At 56.8% G+C, this 19,605-nt stretch overlaps 8 protein-coding genes across 8 annotated transcripts; 2 read left to right on the forward strand and 6 right to left on the reverse strand.

Moving 5' to 3' along the window:
• Positions 1 to 135: 135 nt before the first annotated feature.
• Positions 136 to 984, forward strand: PG998_015123 (uncharacterized protein; the record flags this gene model as incomplete). The annotated part of the gene is made up of 1 exon (XM_066881939.1): positions 136 to 984. One exon carries the CDS (start codon positions 136 to 138, stop codon positions 982 to 984), a length of 849 nt encoding a protein of 282 aa, XP_066723137.1.
• Positions 985 to 1,570: 586 nt separating this feature from the next.
• PG998_015124 (uncharacterized protein) lies at positions 1,571 to 5,324 on the reverse strand (the record flags this gene model as incomplete). The annotated part of the gene is made up of 4 exons (XM_066881940.1): positions 1,571 to 2,785; positions 2,845 to 3,002; positions 3,198 to 4,830; positions 4,911 to 5,324. The coding sequence occupies 4 exons, from the start codon at positions 5,322 to 5,324 to the stop codon at positions 1,571 to 1,573; spliced, it is 3,420 nt and encodes a 1,139-aa protein (XP_066723138.1).
• Positions 5,325 to 5,432: 108 nt separating this feature from the next.
• On the reverse strand, positions 5,433 to 5,844 carry PG998_015125 (uncharacterized protein; the record flags this gene model as incomplete). Its single annotated transcript, XM_066881941.1, has 2 exons — positions 5,433 to 5,644; positions 5,730 to 5,844. 2 exons carry the CDS (start codon positions 5,842 to 5,844, stop codon positions 5,433 to 5,435), a joined length of 327 nt encoding a protein of 108 aa, XP_066723139.1.
• Positions 5,845 to 8,714: 2,870 nt separating this feature from the next.
• Positions 8,715 to 9,385, reverse strand: PG998_015126 (uncharacterized protein; the record flags this gene model as incomplete). Its single annotated transcript, XM_066881942.1, has 2 exons — positions 8,715 to 8,964; positions 9,075 to 9,385. The coding sequence occupies 2 exons, from the start codon at positions 9,383 to 9,385 to the stop codon at positions 8,715 to 8,717; spliced, it is 561 nt and encodes a 186-aa protein (XP_066723140.1).
• A 1,117-nt stretch (positions 9,386 to 10,502) lies between these two features.
• Positions 10,503 to 11,830, reverse strand: PG998_015127 (uncharacterized protein; the record flags this gene model as incomplete). Its single annotated transcript, XM_066881943.1, has 4 exons — positions 10,503 to 10,700; positions 10,805 to 11,408; positions 11,475 to 11,616; positions 11,662 to 11,830. 4 exons carry the CDS (start codon positions 11,828 to 11,830, stop codon positions 10,503 to 10,505), a joined length of 1,113 nt encoding a protein of 370 aa, XP_066723141.1.
• A 1,426-nt stretch (positions 11,831 to 13,256) lies between these two features.
• PG998_015128 (uncharacterized protein) lies at positions 13,257 to 13,655 on the reverse strand (the record flags this gene model as incomplete). The annotated part of the gene is made up of 1 exon (XM_066881944.1): positions 13,257 to 13,655. One exon carries the CDS (start codon positions 13,653 to 13,655, stop codon positions 13,257 to 13,259), a length of 399 nt encoding a protein of 132 aa, XP_066723142.1.
• Positions 13,656 to 14,618: 963 nt separating this feature from the next.
• Positions 14,619 to 16,323, forward strand: PG998_015129 (uncharacterized protein; the record flags this gene model as incomplete). The annotated part of the gene is made up of 2 exons (XM_066881945.1): positions 14,619 to 15,200; positions 15,256 to 16,323. 2 exons carry the CDS (start codon positions 14,619 to 14,621, stop codon positions 16,321 to 16,323), a joined length of 1,650 nt encoding a protein of 549 aa, XP_066723143.1.
• On the reverse strand, positions 16,268 to 17,466 carry PG998_015130 (uncharacterized protein; the record flags this gene model as incomplete). Its single annotated transcript, XM_066881946.1, has 2 exons — positions 16,268 to 16,384; positions 16,555 to 17,466. The coding sequence occupies 2 exons, from the start codon at positions 17,464 to 17,466 to the stop codon at positions 16,268 to 16,270; spliced, it is 1,029 nt and encodes a 342-aa protein (XP_066723144.1).
• Between the last annotated feature and the right edge of the window lie 2,139 nt (positions 17,467 to 19,605).

Genomic DNA, 19,605 nt, shown 5'->3' on the forward strand with positions numbered 1-19,605 from the left:
CACCCTTTTTATCCTTTTCTTCACTTCTTCGTCGCCGGTCCGACTTACCCTTTTTTGCCTGTATATCAACATTTTTGTGTTTCTTCTATTACTACCTCCAGTTCATCCCCACCAAAGCAACTTATCCTCTTCACAATGCAGTTGACCAACCTCTTCGTCTCGGCCCTCCTGGCCATGTCCGTCTCGGCCGCCGACGACAACAAAGGCGACGGCAACAAGGGCGACCACAAGGGCGGCAACAGTATCGGCAAGCAATGCTTCCAGATGGCCAAGCTCGAGATGATCACCAAGTTCGGCGCCAACGACACGGCCGTCGCCGCCAAGTTCCACAACAACCAGACGGCCATCGACGACTTCAAGAAGAAGGTGGCCGCCTCGGACACCAAGCTCAAGGCCATGTCGGCCAACGCCACCCTCGTCTCCGAGTGCGCCACCATCAACGCCGAGGCCCGCGAGAAGGGCGAGTGCGGCAAGATGAAGTTCGCCGAGAAGATGCTCGCCATGGCCGGCAACGACACCGCGCTCCAGACCAAGTTCAAGAACAACCAGACCAAGATCGACGCCTTCAAGGCCAAGGCCGAGGGCGCCAAGGCCGACCTCGCCGCCATGCAGGGCAACGCCACCCTCACCAGCTTCTGCTCGGTCCAGACCACCAAGCACGAGTGCCGCAAGATGGCCATGCTCCAGAAGCAGACCGACATGGCCAAGAACCAGACGGCCCTCGAGGCCAAGTTCAAGGGCGACGAGGCCAAGGTCAAGGCCTTCCAGGACAAGTCGGCCAAGTGGGAGACGGAGCTCAAGGCCATGATGGGCAACTCGACCCTCATGGACACCTGCAAGACCCTCAACCAGGCCCAGGCCCAGAACACCAACAACGCCGCCGCCAAGGACGGCAAGAAGTCGGCCGCCCAGACCCTCGAGGCCTTCAGCGGCCTCATCACCGCCGCCTTCGCCGTCGCCGTCGCCGGCACCCTCATGCTCTAGGCTGGGAAGTGGTAGTAGCAACGATACTCAGTAATAGAAACACACATAACATCCTTTCATTTTCACCACGTCCGATACCCCCTTACAAGGCAAGCAAATGCCACATGATTTACTGCGCAGCTCGTTTTCAGATAGCGATTAGTCGAAGGAAGTAGAGTATAAATGTCAAATATACACGCATAGTGGCTATCTCAATTTGAAACCGTGCATCGAACGGAAAACGTCAAGATATATTATTCGTAGTTTTCGAAAACGCCCACGCTATGCTGAATGACCCTGTGAACCATCCAGTCCAGCCTGACTAATAAGGTATCTCTCGCGAAAGAAAAACAACAACAAGCTGGATAAACGCTGATGATGGGGAGTGCGTGCGCGCGCGCGAGAGAGAATATGGCAAAACCAAGATCCGGTAACATGTAACATGGGGGACCTCTTGCCCTGATCCCCTCCCTATTTTGGCCCGCAGTAGATAGATGCCCTACTATCAGTACAGTGATATCCTCTCATCTAAGAAATCGTCTGGTTTCATCTGACGTCGTATACATACACACCCTCTCTTTTACTTCCTTTCTCTGGGTAATGTCGTTCATAATGCCTGAACAGTTTCGACGACCGGCATGTTTTCCACAACCTTGGCAGGTCCCTCCTCGTTGCTGGGCTCGCCCACGTCTCCCGAGTCCTTCTCCATGGAATGCGCCGGGGACGCTTTCGCGTTGACCCCGTTGCTGCCATTGACGCCGTTCGCGGCGGGGTGGTTTTCCTTGTCGCCGTCCAAACTGACCGTCTTCGTCGTCGGGGCCGTCGTGGACGACGCCGGCTTCTTGGTCTTCGCGTCCCCAATGTCGAGAACATGGGCGCGCTGGACCTCGCCCATGGCCTTCCTGATGCGTTCGCGCCGCGCCTTCCCTCTAAGTCGGCTCTGAGGCGCTGCGCCGTCGACCCAGCGAATGGCCGTGACCATGAAACTGATGCCATCGTGGTTGCTCTTGCGCCCATTGTAGGTGCCCCCAAACTCGCGGCTCTGGATTCCGAACCGCGTGGTGCTCGTGTACTTCTCGAGCGCCGGCAGGATGAGGATCGTCACGTGAAGGTCGCGGTGGTGAGGCACTTGTACCGGCCCGGTCGCCGGCGGTGACGTGAGGACCTCCTGGGGACCCTGCTCGGGAGCGACGGCCGCATTACGGCCCTTGGACTTGGGCGGCTGCACCCGCAGATCCAGCAGGTCCGTGTCGATGTCGTTGGACCACTCTCCGCGGATCCAGCCGGCATGGATGCAGGCCGCCACCACGTCGCTGTCGTCCGAGTAGACGTCGGTTCCCCAGATGGCCCGGCGCGTCGTGATCTCCTCGCGCGCCACCGTCGTGAGATGCGCCCTCGGGATCTTGACGGTGAGCGTCGAGTTTTCGTTGTCCCGGATCATGGCCATGGGCAGCGGGCGCGGCGTCGAGGCAAAGCCGAAGCGCGATGGCGAGCTGAGCTTGGCGGGCGTAAGGCTGGCATCGTAGACGACATCCCCCAGGTGCTTGCGCGGCTTGTGTGCGACACTCTCGAGGACGGCTTGGGAGTTGACGCTCCTTTTCGTCTTGGGCACAATGACGGGCGTCGTACTGGCTTGTTTTGGGGCTGACGTCGGGGCGCCGTTGGAGCGCGGGATCTGGTGGCTGTGGGTGAGGGCAAAGTCCTTGGCGAGGCCAGTCGGAGACGGAATGGGCGTCGTCGACTTGAAGTTCTTGAGCGGGGGTTGCCGGCATGGAGTGGAGAGCTCGTCCTCTCCGACCCATGGTGGTGATGGTGATGGTGGCTAGTTCAACAGACAGTGTTAGCAGGTAATGCACAAAAGGGGGCGATGCGACACGATACGTACTGGTGATGGTGATGATGAGCATGGGTCTTGGGGCGCTTGGCCCGGCCGACCGGTGTGTTGCGGCCGGTGCTGTCATCATCATCGCCTTTGCCGTCGATGTCCTTGGCTTTCCGATTGCGCTTCCGCACGGCCTTGACCGGTGGCTCCGGCGGCCCTTCGTGGGGGGCTCGACATCGTCCCGACGGGCCAGCCCCGAGTTGGTAAAGGGCATGGTGGCGCCCGAGAGCACTGGACTCGAGAAACCCAAACCGCTAGCACCGCTTCCTATGCCAGAAAACATGCGGCCGAATTCGCTCTTGATGCCAGGCTCGCCCGCCGGCCCCTGATGCTGCGGCTGTGCGCCCTGCACCGCCTGGGGCAAGGGGGAGATGCGCCCCTTTGCGGTTGATCTCGCCGATGGCCAGAAGCCCGTTGCTCGAGTGCTGGCGCATCAACGGCGGCGCCGCGCCATCGTCCATGGAGCGGGGCTGCCGCGAAGGCTCGTAGAGCAGGGTGCCGGTGCCCCCGTTGTATGCTATCGAAGGCGGAGGGGGGCCTTCTTCGTTCGGTCGAGGTCGGTGCTGGTGGGGCGGGGGTTGCTGCTGTTGTGGATGCTGTGGGTGCGGCGGCATCTGGGAATACCTGTGCCGATCCCGGGGAGTCGTACGGCTGAGGCGGCCCTGGTTGGCCCTGCTGAGACATGGGCATCCCTTGTGGTGGGGGGCCGCCAGGGGGATATCGGTCCATGGGGGTTGCGCATGCGCTGGGTAGCGGTCGTAGACAGGGCCGTTGGTGACGGGGTATTCGTTCGGTCGCTGGCCAGGGAACTGCTGATCATAATGACCTCGAGGCGGTTGGTCGAAGCCAGGACGTTGCTGCTGCTGCTGTTGTTGTTGTTGTTGTTGCCAAGCAGCTGCTTCCCGCGGGTCCATTCTGCCGTACGGAGGTGGTCCCTGGGGCGGACCCTGTCCGTTGGGGCCTGGAGGGCCGTAATCCACAGGTCGCTGCCCATGAGAACGGCTGGGGTCGGAAGAAGTCCTCTCCCTCATGCCGTGTTCCCGCATCATGTCCAGCTCGCGTTCTCTTTCCATCCTGTCTCGCTCCATGCGGTCGCGTTCCATCCTTTCCCTCTCCGCCATGAAGGGGCCTCGCTGTTGTTCTTCGAAACGGGCTCTTTCCATCCGCTCCCTCTCGCGGTACTCGGCTTCTCGGTCCATTTGCTCTCGCATCTCGCGGTCGCGGTCCATCAGCCTCCTCTGCTCCTCGTACGAAAGGGGTCGGGGTTGCCGCTCGGGGTTGTACTCTTGTTGCCCTGGTCGCATTTCCTCTCGACGTCCGTACATGGGCTCGCCAGGCTGGGGTTGTGGCTGCGGTGGCGGGCCACGTCCCATTTCTACTGGCCGCCCCGGCATCCCTGAGTAAGCCCTAGGCTGGCTGCTAGGCCTAGGAGGCACACTGGCGGCGGCCATCCTCCCGCTGGGGTCTCGCCTGTCATCGCCAGGTCCCATCGGTGGCCCTCGTTGGGGATATGCTTGCGGAGTGCCAAAGCGCGCCACCTCGGGTGTTCCATACATGGCCTGGGGAGGAGAGCCTGCCACACTACCTCGCTGATCCCTCGCGTCGTACGGACGAACATGTTCCGGTGGCGTTTGCGGTCCTCGAACGTAGCCGTTGTACTCGGTCGCATTCTGCATCCTGGGCGAAGCATGCACCGAGCTGGCATAGGCAGGACCCGGGCCAGGCGCGGCGGCACTCGTAGAGGGAGGAGGGAAGGCCGTGTGGGGATGGCCGGGCGTGGATTCTCGGTGAGCCGCGGCGCCGCCCAGCATGGCAGATATCGACATGCTGCCGCCTGCGTTTCCCGTTCTGGGGATGGAGTTGAGCGCGGGGAGCTCGCGTCCTGCGGGGAAGGCGCTCGGCGGTCCCAGGTTGACGGGAGGACCTCTCGACGCGGATGGGTGGCCGTAGTGGCTCATGGGGTGGCCGGCAGGCGGCATTTGCGACTGGGGGGCGGTTGGGATTGCTGCGGGTGCTGCTGTTGCGAGCCCGGAGGCGGTGAAGGGGGCGCCATGCTGTGGTGGACGGGGTGTCCGCCCAGGGAGGAGGTGCTCGGGTGTCGCGAGTGCGTGTGCGGAGGATGCGACGGGTGGTCAGGTGCATAGGACGGCCGCGCCGCTTGATGCGCAAAGAAGGAGGGGTCGGAAGGGTGTCGCTGATGCTGATGCTCATATGCACCGGTGGCCGAGCCTGCAGGACTCGTCGGCGGCGGATGCGCCTGGGGATGTGATGCAGGCGGGTAGGGCGAGGGCGTTGTCGTCGCAGGGTTCGGGCCGTGCGGGAATGGCGAACGGCCGTAGGGCGGCGAGGCGGCGGCGTTGCGGGCAAAAGGCACGCTGATGGGAGGTGGCTGTTGCTGGTGGTGTTGCGGGTGCGGCGGTATCGATTGTTGATGATGATGTGGTTGTTGTTGTTGTTGTTGAAGCTGTCGTGAATCCATGGCGCCGGGGAAAAACAAACAAAGAATTGACGCTGTGGATATTCCCAGTCCTTTTCCACCCCCCAGGGCCAAACCAAGCCAAAACGAGACCCGGCTTCTTGAACCCGACTACGCCTGGCAGCTAGCAAAGCAGCTCTTTTTCTCCCCCGTGGTTGGGAAACTTGGGGGAACCCAAAGCCCGACAAGCTCCAATGCCTTCTTGGCTTCGATCGTCTCGGCCGTCTCGTGCGCTCGTTCGCGGGCGGTGGGTGTCGAATGCAAAGTCTCGGTAGACGAGTTCCAGGACGGGAATCGGGCGACAGATGGGCGGCCAGAACACGCTAAAGAAGTGCAGCAGGTGCAGTGCAGCAGGCAGTATGTCACGATGATTACTCGGTCGGGCCGGGGTCCAAGTGGTTTACGGACAGACAGCAGCAAGGCAGGCGGCGTCCTCGACGATGCAGCTGCTGGTGACACGGGGAATACAGTAGTCGGTAGGTGAACTGGGTGAGAATAGGATGTGCAGGTATGGGACGGGCATGACTGTATGGGAAAAATCAATAGCGAGAGCTGGGCTTGCAGGCTTGGCCGGTTGGGAAAAAGACGGGGATCTGGGACCAAGCGCGGGAGTCAGTTAGTCTGCAAAAGGCAAAAGGCAGAAAGGCGATTCGATGCCAAGCACGCGCACAGGCAGAAGTGGTACAGCACAAGTACTTGCGAGCGACGGGTAGTTCGGCGGCGTGCAGATTCGATGCAGGCTTGCAGGTCCTGTCGGCCTGTACTGCGCCATGTACCTGGGCCTGGGAGGGAAAAGGAGGAGGGACCCGGTAGCGCGTCCCTCATGCTGTGCTGATCGTCCTGTTAGTGGGAGGACTGCCCAACGGCGCCAACTCAAACGACGCTGACGATATGCGGCCTTCTATTCCAACTGCCAACGTTCTGCACTGGGACTGTGGGAGCAGCGAATGCATAGGCGAAAGGCGACAAGTATCTACGGAGCATGCTCCTCGCTGCCCAGGCTCCGGACTGCTGGACGTGACGGTGTGTCTGTGTCTGTGGCAGAACGAGGTCGCTGCTTGGTCCGTCCTTGTTGGGCCGGATGGTGGAACTCTGTCCGTCCTGCATGATTTGCTGTGTTGTACATTACATAACATTACATTGTGTCGACGAGTACTAGCTGACCTCTTTTTGTTTCTCGAGTCGAGTCGTTGCGCATCGGTTTATAAGTCGAGCTCGTCAGTGAACCCGAACCTGAACCTGAACCTGAACCGCCTGAACCGCTGTCTGTCGGTCGGTCGGTCTGCTCCGTGGTTGCTAGCTGAAGCTGTGTAGCTGTCAGGTAGGTAGCCTGGCAGCCTGGTGATGGTGGTGACAGCGAAGGGGGGGGATGGATTGCCGATGCAAGCGTGACCAGAAGACAGCAGGATCCGGCTTTGGACAGGGATGACCCCAAATTCTGGCTGCAGGTCTTGGACAACAATCGGGGGGTGCTTGAGGGTGCTTGGGATGTTTACTACTACATCGCAGTACATCTCGACGTACATGCTAATCAGCGACCGAGGTGGGCCGCCAGCCCACTTGGTTGCTTTCACGGTGGGCACCTTGAGACAGGGGGGGCAGAGCTTCCCCCTGCCAAAATGACCGCCAAAATGACGAATCGAATTCTGCTTGTTTACCTAGAATAAAAAAGAGGAAACCCTGCTTGCGCCGTCGTCATCGTGAATGAGAAGTTGTCGATACTACCACCTTGGCCTTGGAAGAAGAGACACTCCAGGTTATCCCTCCCTCGCAGCAAGGCAGGTGCCGGCGCAGAACGAGTCAAGCCCTCGCCAGGCACGGACGGCTTGACAAGAAGCAAATCATCTAAGCATGCAGCAGTCAAAACAAGACGACGGCTATTGGCGATGAAACGGACAGAGACAAGATTATTTCAAGTCACGCACAAACAGCCAAGGAGGAGGGGGTGCTGTGTTGGACGCAATGCAAGGCCATGTCTGGGGGAGGATGCATCCATCTCGGCACCGTTGGTTACATACTTACATACTCATAACGAAACAACAATAGCCATCCCGAGCGGCAATGGCATTGTGGCCAGACAAAGGCCGGCGCTTGAGCAGCAAAGTGCCCAACTCCAGGCACCTTCGTGTGCATGGCATGTCTTATTAAGCCACGCACCACGATGCCCTCGACTTTCCATTCCGTCTTCCGCGCCTGACGCCTAGTGCTTAGGGGTTGTTATTCTTGATCCAGCCGCCCCCCTTCTTCTGGCCCCCCATTCCCGAACGCCACTCTTTTTTCCTTTCTTTCCCTCGAGGGGCCCAGGGCCTGGCCACACCCCCACTTGGTCCCTGATCAGCCAGTGCTGAGTGCTGGGCTGCGAGAAGAAGCTCCCACTCGTGATTCAATTTCTGACAAGTCTTTTTTTTCGCGTCACTGACCGACTTTATCTCCTTGACGATCATGCCGGCACATGGAAACCCAACGTATGTATGCACAACCGTAGCAGGGAGCAAAAGCAATCGCCACACCACGGCAGATCGGGGAGAACAAAGAGAAGCGTCGTACCGGCCGACACACATGGCTCAGGAACGAGCAACCATGCGTGACCGTCCGTCAGGCCTCGTTCAGGTGGTGGTGATGTCTTCGCGTCTTCTCTCTCACTCTTTCTCTCGAGACATGGTCAACTCCACAATTTAATCTATCACAAGCGGATACCAGCACAGGGGTCGGCCAGGAATGCCAACGCGGCAACCAGGGGCCCAGCTTCTTAGCGAAATGCAGAAGCTCCCAGGGCTGAGGGACAAGAAGCAAGCTCCCATTTTTCCCTCGGGCTCCCCTCCCTCTCACCGCAAATTCCCTCCCACATGCCATGGCTCCGTTACCTACGCGTTTCCTCCCAAGGAAGCGAAACCAGAGAACCGCTCGCGCATCCAGGCTCGGCCAGCATCTTCCCAGGCATGTGAGATGCGAGGCCGGCCGGTCGGGGGGACAGGGCAATAGAATGCGCCTACTGCCTCCTCCTCCTTTACTGCTGACCGCCACTCGTTTGGCCACCTTCCCATCCTTCTCCCTCCCTCTTGCCGCCCTGCAGCCAATCAAGCCATGTCACGATGACTTGCATGAACCAAGCCTGCGCTCGCAATCCACTGAGCAACAGTCAACAACACCGCGAGTCTCGGTTGCGTCGCGCTAGACTTGATGCACGCTCTTTACGTATGTATGTAGGCAGATGGAATTGATAACGCTACCGACCACCACTCGGCCTAGAGGCCTGCCATCGCCGGACTCGGTGATACGCTCGCTCGCCATCCCGGTCGTCACCCCCTTGCCATACGTGTGTGTGCATCTGTGCATCTGTCTATCTATCCTGTCGGGTCTTGTATGCAGCCACCCCCACCATCCATCCCATCCTCAGCCCCTGTGGTACGAGTCTACGGCCTCTTCGAAATACTGCGACATTTCGATGCCCGAATTGTGGTAGCCGCACTTGACGTAGAACTGCTCCGTCCGCTCCCCGCAGTTCAGGATGGTCTTGTAGCACCCGACGGCCGCCGCCAGCGCGTTCAGGGCCCGCACCATCTTGAGCCCGAGGCCCTTGCCCTGGTGCTCCTTCGCGATCGAGATCTCCTCGATGTGACCGCACATGCCGCGGTTGTGGATGCTGTGTCACGGTCAGCCACAATCCCAGGGGGGCAAGGCAACGTAGAAGTAAGTAAGAGCACGTCGTTGACGAAACCCCAAGTAGAAGGAAAATAAAAATAAGAAACGTACAACTTCTTCTCCGCGACCAGGGCCCCCGTGCCCACGGCGCGCCCCTCGTGCTCCACCACCAGGTAGAAATACGTGCCGTGGGACCGGGCCATGTCGTCGTAGCGCTCGTGGAACTCGGCCTCGCTCATGTCGCCGACCCAGGTCAGCACGCGCAGGCAGTCGATGAAGCCGGCGCCGTGGTCGTCGCGCCGCAGCGGCCGGAGCCGGTAGCCCGCGGGGAACGCAGCGGCGGCGTCGGCGGGGATGGTGGAAGCGGGGAAGAGCTCGAGCTCGTGGCCCGGGACTGGGGCGGGGGCGGTAGAGGCGGACATCTTGGTGATGATGATGATGATAGTAGTAGTCTTTGGCGGATCTCGAGAGGTAAAGCCGTGAGACTGGCAGCAGGTTCGGTCGTTGGAAACTTCAATTCACTGACTGTACAGCGATGGCGAGGTTATTATGGGAAGCAGAATAAGGTTCCGGGCCGGTTTGTGCGGAGGTGGGCAACGCTTTTTCGGTTGGGCTGGCCGACGCTACGGCATCTCCACTCGCAGCCTTTATTTACAAGGGGCATCGGAAGCAAGGCGATCTATCTGATAATCAAGTTTTGTTATTTCAGGGTTGTATACTTGTAGTATACCAGCTTTCTGGCCCCCGCATTTTGCAAGATGCTGATTGCTCACCGTTGGTTACTCGCAACCAACAGTGTCGTAGTTCCAAGCCACAGTCTCTTCCTCTCCCTGCCAAACCATGCCAGGGGGTAAGGATGGAGAGCACAGGTCGCAAGTCCACGCCACCAGATGCATAGACAATAAAAGGTTCTAATTAGAGCAGTGGCCTGCAGCTACGTGTCGCTTCTCATGTTTGATTCTTCTATTGATTCATCTCGGGCTATCCCTAAAATGTCGTCCGGGTCATTACTAGCTAGTCAAAACGCCAATTCCCATGTCCCGTTCCCTCATGTGTGCCGAAGCCTTTCAAAACCGCAAACGGCAAAACTCCCATTCCCGTGCTATTGGCATGATGTCGTCGTCGTGATCATTAGAACAGCCCAAACCCGATTCCTGAGATCCCACGTCGCCTGGGTACCTTAACTACAGCGCTGGCCCGCGGGACATCGGCAGTCCGACCACCACTGGCCTCCGTAGACGCAAGTGTACGGGGGCTTGCACTGCGTCGGTCCCGTGTATCCTTGCCCGCCGCATCTTGTGTCCGAAGCGTCAGCGATGAAATTCACGCACCACAAGAGAATGGAGAGGAGAGGAGAAAACTTACTGTCCCCATTCGTTCACCAGCGGGCCGCCCGGGGTGCTGGTCGGCGTGGCCGTCGGCGCCGGCGTGGTCTGCTCTGTTTTAGTGACGTACACAGTGGTAGTAGCCGTCTCTTTCCCTGCCGTGACGGTGACGGTAGCCGTGACGGTGGAGGCTGCGGGGCAGCTCGACACAGTGTCACCGGACCTCGTCGTGGTCGTAGACGATGAAATCGTGCTGCTGCTTACCGTGCTGGTCGTCAGCGTGGTGGGCGGCGGCGTCGTCGTCGGGGGCGGGGACGGCGGCGTCGTCGTGGGGGTGCCCCCCTGGAGTCAGAGCGGAGTAGACGCTGGCCAGGAAGCCCGGGTTGGCGTACAGCTGGCTCATGTCCCACATCTGTTGCGCATCCACAGTAGATCAGCTCCGCCCATGTGGATTTGTCGCTCAAACAGTCTCGCCCCTGACCATCTGGCATAACAGGCTCTCTCGGGGATACTCACCATGATACCACCAAAGCTGGAGAACTGCTTAGAGTACGCAATGACCTGCGCCACCTTCGCGGCGGGCACATAACCGCCGCCCGCCCCCGTGTTGGCCGGGACGCCGATCAAGACCTTGACGTTCTTGTTCTTGCTCGTCTGCCTGGCCCAGTCGTCCCAGGTCTGCATGTTGAAGTTGAACTGGGAGGCGGCGCCGGGGACGTAGGACGCGACGCCGCAGTAGTTGTTGTAGAACTGGACCATGACGAAGTCGAGCCGCACGTTGACCAAGATGTCGTTCTGCGCCTGGTCCGGGTACGGGCACTGCGGCGCCGCCGAGAGGTAGTAGGGCTTGCCCGTCGCCGCGTCCATGAGGGCGCGCAGCTGCGCCGCGAACGGCGCCCCGTTGTTCGTCACCGCCTCGAAGTCGAAGTCGAACCCGTCCACCACGGCGCTGCGGAACGGCCGGTTGGCCGTGGCGGTGTTGGGCCCGAACAGGTTCCACACGTTGGTGGCCGCGGCTTGGGCCTCCGAGGCGGACCTGAAGCCGCCCTCGGTGTAGGTCGCGCCGCCCAGGGAGAGGATGATGGTCTTCCCGTTGCTCTGGCACGTCTTGATGTCTTCCCTAATTCACCAGCTGTGGTCAGTCACAGGATTCGTTGTCGCACAAGGTGAGCCAGTGATCACGTACTCGATCTGCGGGCAGTTGAGCAGTTGTGTGCCCGCGTACACGGTGCAGTTGTCCCCGGCATTGGCGAAGTTGGTCAAAGGGGTCTTGATGCCGTTCATGAAGGCCAGGGGGATGATGTTGAACATGGAATCTTGGGTGCTCTCTGTTAGTGGCCGCCCCGGGATAGACTGTAGGGGATTCTACGTACTCGCGCAGTATGCGCTCAGGCGCTGCTGGGATGTCGCCTGTCCATAAGAGTTCTGCCCCCAGTAGACGGCAACGTTTGTCTGAGCATCGGCGTTGAAACCGGCAGACACTGTTGCTGCAAGAGACAGCAACAGCACCAGAGGTAGGACGAGAGTCGCACGGAACGTCATGTTGAGTCTGATGATTTACGAATGAAACGCAAGGCAGCGTACAAACCCGTCTAGAAAATGCAAACAAAGTAAGGAGCGCAATGTAAAGTTGGGAGAAATATAGGGTCTGCTGTCGGCTTTTTCTGTTCTGGCCTGGCAACTGGAGGCAATCCAGAACCCTACTGTCTCAGCCATGGCGCCGGTATTTGTAGTAGTCTAGACATCCAAAGCCGCTATGTAAAGCCTCCCAACGGAACTAGGGCTGGGAGCCCGATGATGCGGCGGGTGGAGGTCGATGTTGGTCAGGAATGTGGTCGTTGGTCGGGCGGAGGCAGCACGAGACAGGCCAGGGAGCAGCAGCAGGGCAGCTGTTCTGGAACAATACCACCCTGAGACAACCTCATTGGTCCCACACTGGTTCACGCAGGTACACACCAATAGCCGACCTTCTCCAACGTAACGTTCCCTAATTGCTTATCTGCATCCTGGACCAAGATCACATTGGGGCAGAAGGCGTGCATCCCCTTTATCGCGCATCGGATGTTCTATCTGAACTAGAAATCAAGCTTCCCTTTTTGGTTGAATCCACGATGAACGACATTAGCAAGTGGCTTGCACCCTCGTCTATGCAATTATACTCATCTGACCTCATAGGCCTGTATTTTTAGCACGAATACTAGGTGTCACCTTCCTTTCGGTAGGTCAAAGCTTATCTTGCAAGCTGAGAGGTTGGTATATTCAGGTGATCTAGTGCATGACGATGACCAGCCGTGTGGTTCGCTTAGCAATCACGTGCATCACCTGGTGAAAGCCAAAACAGACTTCACAGCAATATCAGTAATAACAGCTCGACTTTTCCAAGTTACTAAGAGATTGGTGGCATCTTAACATGCCAGGTGCATACCAAATTTCTTTATCTAATGCCACCATACCCCCCTGCTGAACAGTCGAGAATGTTGCGTTGCCTATGTTGGTATCCCAGATCGGACATCATACGTGCCATCGGCCTCAGGCAATCAGGGTGTCCCATTTTCCGGAAGGAAGACTGGCAGCTAAAGCAGGATGGTCGTCCTTTGGCTCCCAAACGGTCCTGTGGAGAGATCAATAATATGCCAGGATATGGCAGACTTCCAGTATGCCCCCACGCCGGAATTCAGACACGAAATGTGAAAGACAGTTGGGGAGCCAGCTATCACTAAAGTAGCTAGCGATGTATTTCCGAGTCAGCTTTTTATTTTGCAGAGCAATGACCTTGGAGGATGCGAAGGTCACGTCAAAGGATCGATAGACAGGGGGTTGGTTACACGACCGGCTCAATCATTGGCCGGGCCGGGGCGATTCCGAGCTTGGCAGCATGCGACCAAGACTGTTTCCGGCGGTGGGGTTTTCTGGCGAACGATCTTCTTAGCAAACAACTACGCTAGAGAGCAACAAGATCGGTATGGCTTCACACTCTGCTTTCCTGCGCCTTCCGCGGGAGATCCGCAACGAGATCTACATATCCCTGTTCAGCGACCTCATCTTCGACCGCAACAACCCACACAACTGTTGGTACGTCAAGGATCAGAAGCGGGGTCTTCACCCGCAGCTTGCCCTCTTGCACGTTTGCCGCCAGGTGTACGCAGAAGCCTCGCCTCTTGTTTTGCGACATGTCAGGGTCTGCTGCATGGACGCCAAAGATATGCTGCATTTCCTGGTGACCCTCGACCCAGAGCAAATCCGGCAACTCAAGTACTTGAACGTTTGCTACAGCATCTTCTGCATTAGGCTGCCACCCGTAGAGGCCGAGGAACCAGAGCCAGGGAGCCCCGACTCGGAACAAGACAACGGGATCAGAGGGTTTCATGTAGGCGCTCTACTTGGGCTCTTTCCTGGCCTACAACTGGACATGCTCGAGCTGGAGGACGGCATGAGCGAGGGCTTGGAACGATACGAGGCTTGCCACGGCGCCGACTTGATCGAGTCTCTCTTACATGCCGACGGGTTCCGGGAGGTGCGAGCTTCGGTGCGTGCTGGCGACGACGCCTTTGTGGGTCGATGGATGATCGAAGGAACGTCGGGTTGGCTCAAGGAACCTGAAGATTATATCCCAAGGTGGGAGGAGCCTATACGGACCCGGTTCCGCGGCCGCCCTGGCTGGAGCGTGGAGCTGTATGTCAACGAAGAGCGTTGCCCCGACGAGCACTGGGAACAATTCAGGAAAGCCGGGTTCACGCTTCTGGATGGCCTTGAGGATCGTAACGAGCTTGGTGCCGAAGTATGCGAGAATCCCTGTTTAGTGGCAGGAGACTACTGGAACTTCAGAGCCTGTCGAGGAGAGGGGCCCATCGCCGTAACACAGGAAGACGACAGAATGCTGGACTGCATTGGGGATTGGTTTCAAGAGGGTGGGCCGCTCAGCGACGAAGAGGTAGAACGAGCCTCGGACAGGCTGAAAGATCTGTTTAAGGGCAGTGATTGGGCGAAGATCGACCAGGCGGCAGAAGAGGCAGACCAGGGCGCCGACGGACCTTACGACTGCCACTTCTGGTAGAAACACAAGTCTCCAACGAAACGGCATGCGGCTTCATATCCGTTGTAAGGTTTGCTCGGTGAAGGTTTCTCGAACCAAACCTTATACAGTTTCCCGGGTTCTTACAAACCATAGTCTGTTGCTATTGTGGCATCTCCACTGCCATCTAGTCGTTCATCGGAGAAAGGTGATCCTTGGCATATAAAGCCCAGGTCACTGCTCCATTGCTAATTATTCACCCGGTTATGAGAGTCACAATCTTACAGACTTCGAGAGAGACCTTGAACCCACTTTAACATGAGCATCTCTGAAGGCGTATCCCGACCCCTTCTGCTACAAAGCCCGGCAATGGCTCCAAATGCTAGGCTCGCTCAACAGACAACTCAAGTTGGACTGACAATCTGGCCTTCTATCAAGTATGACGGATTCTTCACGTTTCGCCAAGCGTGGCCCTCAGGCACCATACAACCAGAAAAGCCACCACCCACCGCGAACATCCAGGAGGCAGAACCGCAGCCGCCTACGAGAGAGTCCCGCCCGTCGCCAGATGTGATAGAAACCAACGAAGCCGCTGAGAACGGAGTGTCTGCACCCGCAGCCGAACCCCAATGTTCAAAGACAAGTGATCCGGAAACACCAGCAGCTATGTTTCCCACACATGAGCAGTTGGTTATTGTAGGATTTCATGAGTTTCACGGATTCGACCCCAAAATCAACAGTGCTGCAGTTATCCCACCACCAAAATTCTCACCAGTCATTCCAGATGCTGGGACAACATCATCAACCCCTACTCATGACTCACCTGCTTGTCAAGTGAAATATGAAACAGGACCAGTAGCTAAAGCGAAAACTCTAGAGTCACCATACAGCAAGATGAAAGTATACAATACCAGAAGCGAAGGAGAATGCTCAAGAGAGCTCGCACAGTCCCTAGAATGCTCAGCAGGCTGGGGAGATCGCATTGTTATGTTTACCGACGCAAGCTTTCGACCAAAAAACCCGCTTCCTCGGGACTGCGGGTGTTACTTACAGGCGTAGCTACGATGGAGCCAGCAACCAAAGCGCGCCGTGGATCGATCTGTCGTATGGCGCCATCGGCGTCATGAATTCGAACGAGGCCGAGATCGTCGCCATGGCTGCAGCGCTGGAAGCCTTGGAGCACGAAGTCCATTCGTACGCCGAAGCGAAGGAAAACGAGCCGGGAAGCGCCCCGCAACTGCGAGTACTGATTTTCAGTGACTCCGACGCGTGCCTCTTTCGTCTTTTTTATATGATTAAAACCCTCAGAAAGAATAAGCCTTATACTGGGCGCGATTGGACGGTCAAATACCTCAAAGCTCAAGTCAAGAAGCTTGGAGAGTTCATTGGCTCTACCAATATGGAGTTGGGAATCGAGTTCCGTTGGGTAAAGGGCCACTCAGGAGTCGAAGGCAACGAGCGCGCCGACAGGCTGGCGACTGCGACATTTCTAACAGCATGTTCATATTTCTCAGCACATGACTTGGCCAGTTACCGGGGCAAGGGCGAGATAGTGGAAATGAAGGAGATGAGCAGGATACTTGGCAACAAGACGCCAGACCCATTGGTTCCTGCGCCACTAGCAGACAAGCTATCGGAGACCGATGAATGCCCGGCGCCAATGGCAGATACTGAGCTGGCTACAGGGAGTTCAGGGCCTACATTTGATGCAGCCGTACTAAGAGAGATTGAAAACGTTCGGCAAGACATACGGGGCCAGCGCAAGGAAGAGCGCCGGCGAAGCAAGGAAGAGCGCCGGCGAAACAAGAAGATGACCTCGGAACTCCTGGAGGCAGCAGAGGAGAGGATGGTCTCGAGACTCCTGGAGGAGGTGAAGAAGATTTCGCTCGTCTCAGCTATGCCTGCAGACGGCCATGCGGTAGTTGACTCGGGGTCAAAGCCAAAGAAGCAGCGAAAACGTGACGTCCTTATTGCCAAGCTCCGACGGGCTGGGGAACGGCTTCGTGGTCGTGGCAGGCGGTAGCCCTACTGGAAGCAGGCGAGGCAGTGCCGGCCGTCTTGGCGATGGGCTTGGTATGCACCATCTGATACATTATCCAAGAAGGGCCCCATCGACTATCTCCAATGCCGGCGTCCACTTATAGTATCCCAGTACCCATATGATGAATGTCAACAGCCTAAACTACCCCCGTTTGCGCGCATGCTTGGCCTGATCCTTCATGAATATTTCGATCGAAATCCGATATCCCCTTACTGCCTTCATCCCTTCAACATGCCTTTTGCGCTTCTCATCTGCGCTTTCTGGTGGCGTTCCTTTGAATTCCTTATCGTCTCGAAAGATGGGCGTTTCAACTTGGTGAGGCTGTGGTTGCAGGCGCAGTAATAATATATACTCTCCGAATTCGCACTCGGCCGTAGATTCTCCAAAATCATAGGGGGATTTTGAGCTGGGCATCCATTCAGACACCCCATCCTTATACGTACTGGCATCGTCCTCAAGCCATTTCTTCATTGTGCAGACTACCTCCATAGTTGATTTGAAGCATATTCGAATGAAGAAACTGTACTGCTGCTGTTGCCGTTTCACCGTGAGCCGGGCATAGTAGACTTGGTCGCTCTTGGATCTTCGGCAGCTCAAGTACTTGACCCCACAGACAGTGTCAGTCGGAGCTTTAGTGTCGAACTCCAAGTGAAGCCTTTCGAGATTGCCTACCGTACCCGTACCATGAACCTGTACAGCGCTTGGTGGGAATTTGACCTGCACTTTCATCGTCCTGAGGTCCGAGGCGGAGGCGTTGCCCTTCGGCTGGAGAATTAGGCACGACGCGGAATCGCCACCACTGTAGCGTTCCCACTCCGACGGAGACAAGGGTTTATGTTGAGACGGTATCGTATGTTCCCGCGGCATGTTTCTTTCGAAATGTGTTACTCTCTCGTAGCAATGGGGTTCTTCGCTTGGAGATGGTTTGAGTAGGACTCGCCACCGGTTTCTATCTCCGCGACGCGAGACCAAGCAACAGTCGAGCTCAAGCACGAATGTTTCGGTACTTTTCGATTTGTAGATGACCGCCCCGTCCAGCTTCAAGCCGCGGTTGTTCATTTGAAACGACATGATCCTAGGCTTCTCTGGGTCGTACTTTTCCATGTTTCCAGCGAATTGAAACATGCTGATTGACGGGGCCAGGATGCCTGCTGGGCTACCAAGTCTCGCTTTACGTATGACATCAGCAACACTTCATAAGAATGGAAATACAACAGGACATACATTCTTCGTCTTCGTTCATCCATGCGAGTACTGAGTCGTCATCGCTGTTCCCCAGGAGTTCGCGTTGGAATCGGACGAAAGCCATGTCTCCCTCTCCGTAGGCCAAGGGCATGCTGATACCAAAAAGACCCAGAAGGGAGTATGCTTTATCTTCTGGCTTCGTCGCTTTTCGTTTAGCCGCCCAGGACAGCCGTTTCGCAATAGTGCAATCGGCAAAGTTTCTTAGGTCGTTCGGGGCGATGCCGGTTGCGTGTTGAATTGTATGCTTCCATTGATCCCTTGTGCCGATTGGTTTCCAATTCTGATCCACAAGCATCAGCTCATGAGGCGCCAACAACTCCTGGAGGGTCCAACTGCGCTTGAACCAGCCGGCGGAAATGATCTCGAATTCCAAGGTCGACTGACGGCCACCTCCGTAATTCTTGCCCGCATCGATGGGCAGAAAGCCGTCGTAGGCGGTAACGCCTTGAAGATACGCATAACATATCGCCGCCTCTCTGTACCACCGGAACATGGCGTTGATAGCCTCCTGCGTTTCCGAAGTACTGCTCTTATCAATGCAGCAAGTGTCCATCCACCCCCACTGGAAGCCATCGGCGTGGGCGCGCTGGCAGAACCCCTTCACTTTACTCCAACCGCTCTTGAGCTGGACCGGCGTCAGATTGTAGATAGCTTTTTTATAGTCCTGGTAGGTGACCTCCTCGATCTCCCCTTCGTTATTCGGCAACCACGTGTGCGAGAGAATGGCGTACGAGTAGTCTTCGCTACTTTCTTTTTCCGGTCTTCGGTTCCATGAAGGTACCGAAGCTCGCCTCTTCATGTAAGCACCCATGTCAGACTCGTTAACAAGTTCGTAAGTCTCTGTGTGGAGGAAGCGTCTTGACATCTTGGAGATGGTGCCGGGGTGTTCTGCGAGATAATAGGGAAGATGCGGGGGTAATTCAACTTGGGTTCAGTTGGAGTTGGTATTTCATGGGCTTCTTATACAACTGTGTCAGCGTTTTTTGTACTCCATGTGTGAAAGCGATTCGGCGTACGTTGCTTGCTTATTTTGCATCTGCGCTTTGGAGCCTCGCGATATGCGAGATGACGTGTATTAAATGGGCCACTTGACATTGTTCACATGATTCTCTGTGCCTCTTTCCCCTTTTGTTTACTGCAGTGGCTGTCCGTCCCTGATGAATACCAATCATGGCCACGCTTCACCTTGATCGGGCGCCTAATATGGTGGCGCAGCCTGCAGGTTCGGAGGAACTTACTAGGGACTTTGAAATTAGCGAATTTATATTCCGACATTTCGACTTTAAGAATCTGATTTCAATCTACAAATGACCTAGTGCGTCGCCTTTGCCAGTTCACGCGGCGGATGTATTCGTACTACTTGTGATATCCGTTTAGGCTCGGTGTTTTTTGTTGCCAACGGGCGCGTCACGGACGCTATCACCGACTGCATCCGCTCGTGTTGCTGAAGATCCTCAGCAAAGGGAACATCAAGCGCAGTAGACACCAGAGACGGCTTGGAGCCCGACGGTAAGCTGCTGTCTAAACCTTCCAGGACCAGCGGCCTGCACATGTTTCAGGTGCGACGCCTGCATGTCTGCGAATTCCAGTTCAAGAGCACACGCCAACGTAGAAGCCAAATGGGCAAAACACAATGGCTACATACCTCCGTTGTGCTGTTGCCTTCTTGGCACTCATTGGACTAGCCACCATGATGGGCCTTGTTGAGGCTTATGTTACGGTCCTTACGCTTGCTAACACGGGTCATCTCACAGCGTTTTGTGAGAAGCATGATCCATAGAACGCTAAAGGAGCAGATCCAGTATGGATAGATAAACCTCAAGGGAACAACCAGTATTGGTCCTGCATTAATACATAATAATTCCGTGCAGCACTAAAACTTCTGCGGCTACGTAGAAAAGGGCGATGTGGTTGCATGCTCGGAAGGCGACGCTTAGGGTTAGGGTTAGGGTCAGGGTCAGGGTTAGGGGTTAGGGTTAGGGTTGGGGTTAGGGTTAGGGTTAGGGTTAGGGTTAGGGT

Source organism: Apiospora kogelbergensis (genome assembly GCF_038363985.1).
Source record: "Apiospora kogelbergensis strain CBS 113332 chromosome Unknown utg000019l_segment0_segment0, whole genome shotgun sequence".
Taxonomy (NCBI): Eukaryota; Fungi; Ascomycota; class Sordariomycetes; order Amphisphaeriales; family Apiosporaceae; genus Apiospora; species Apiospora kogelbergensis.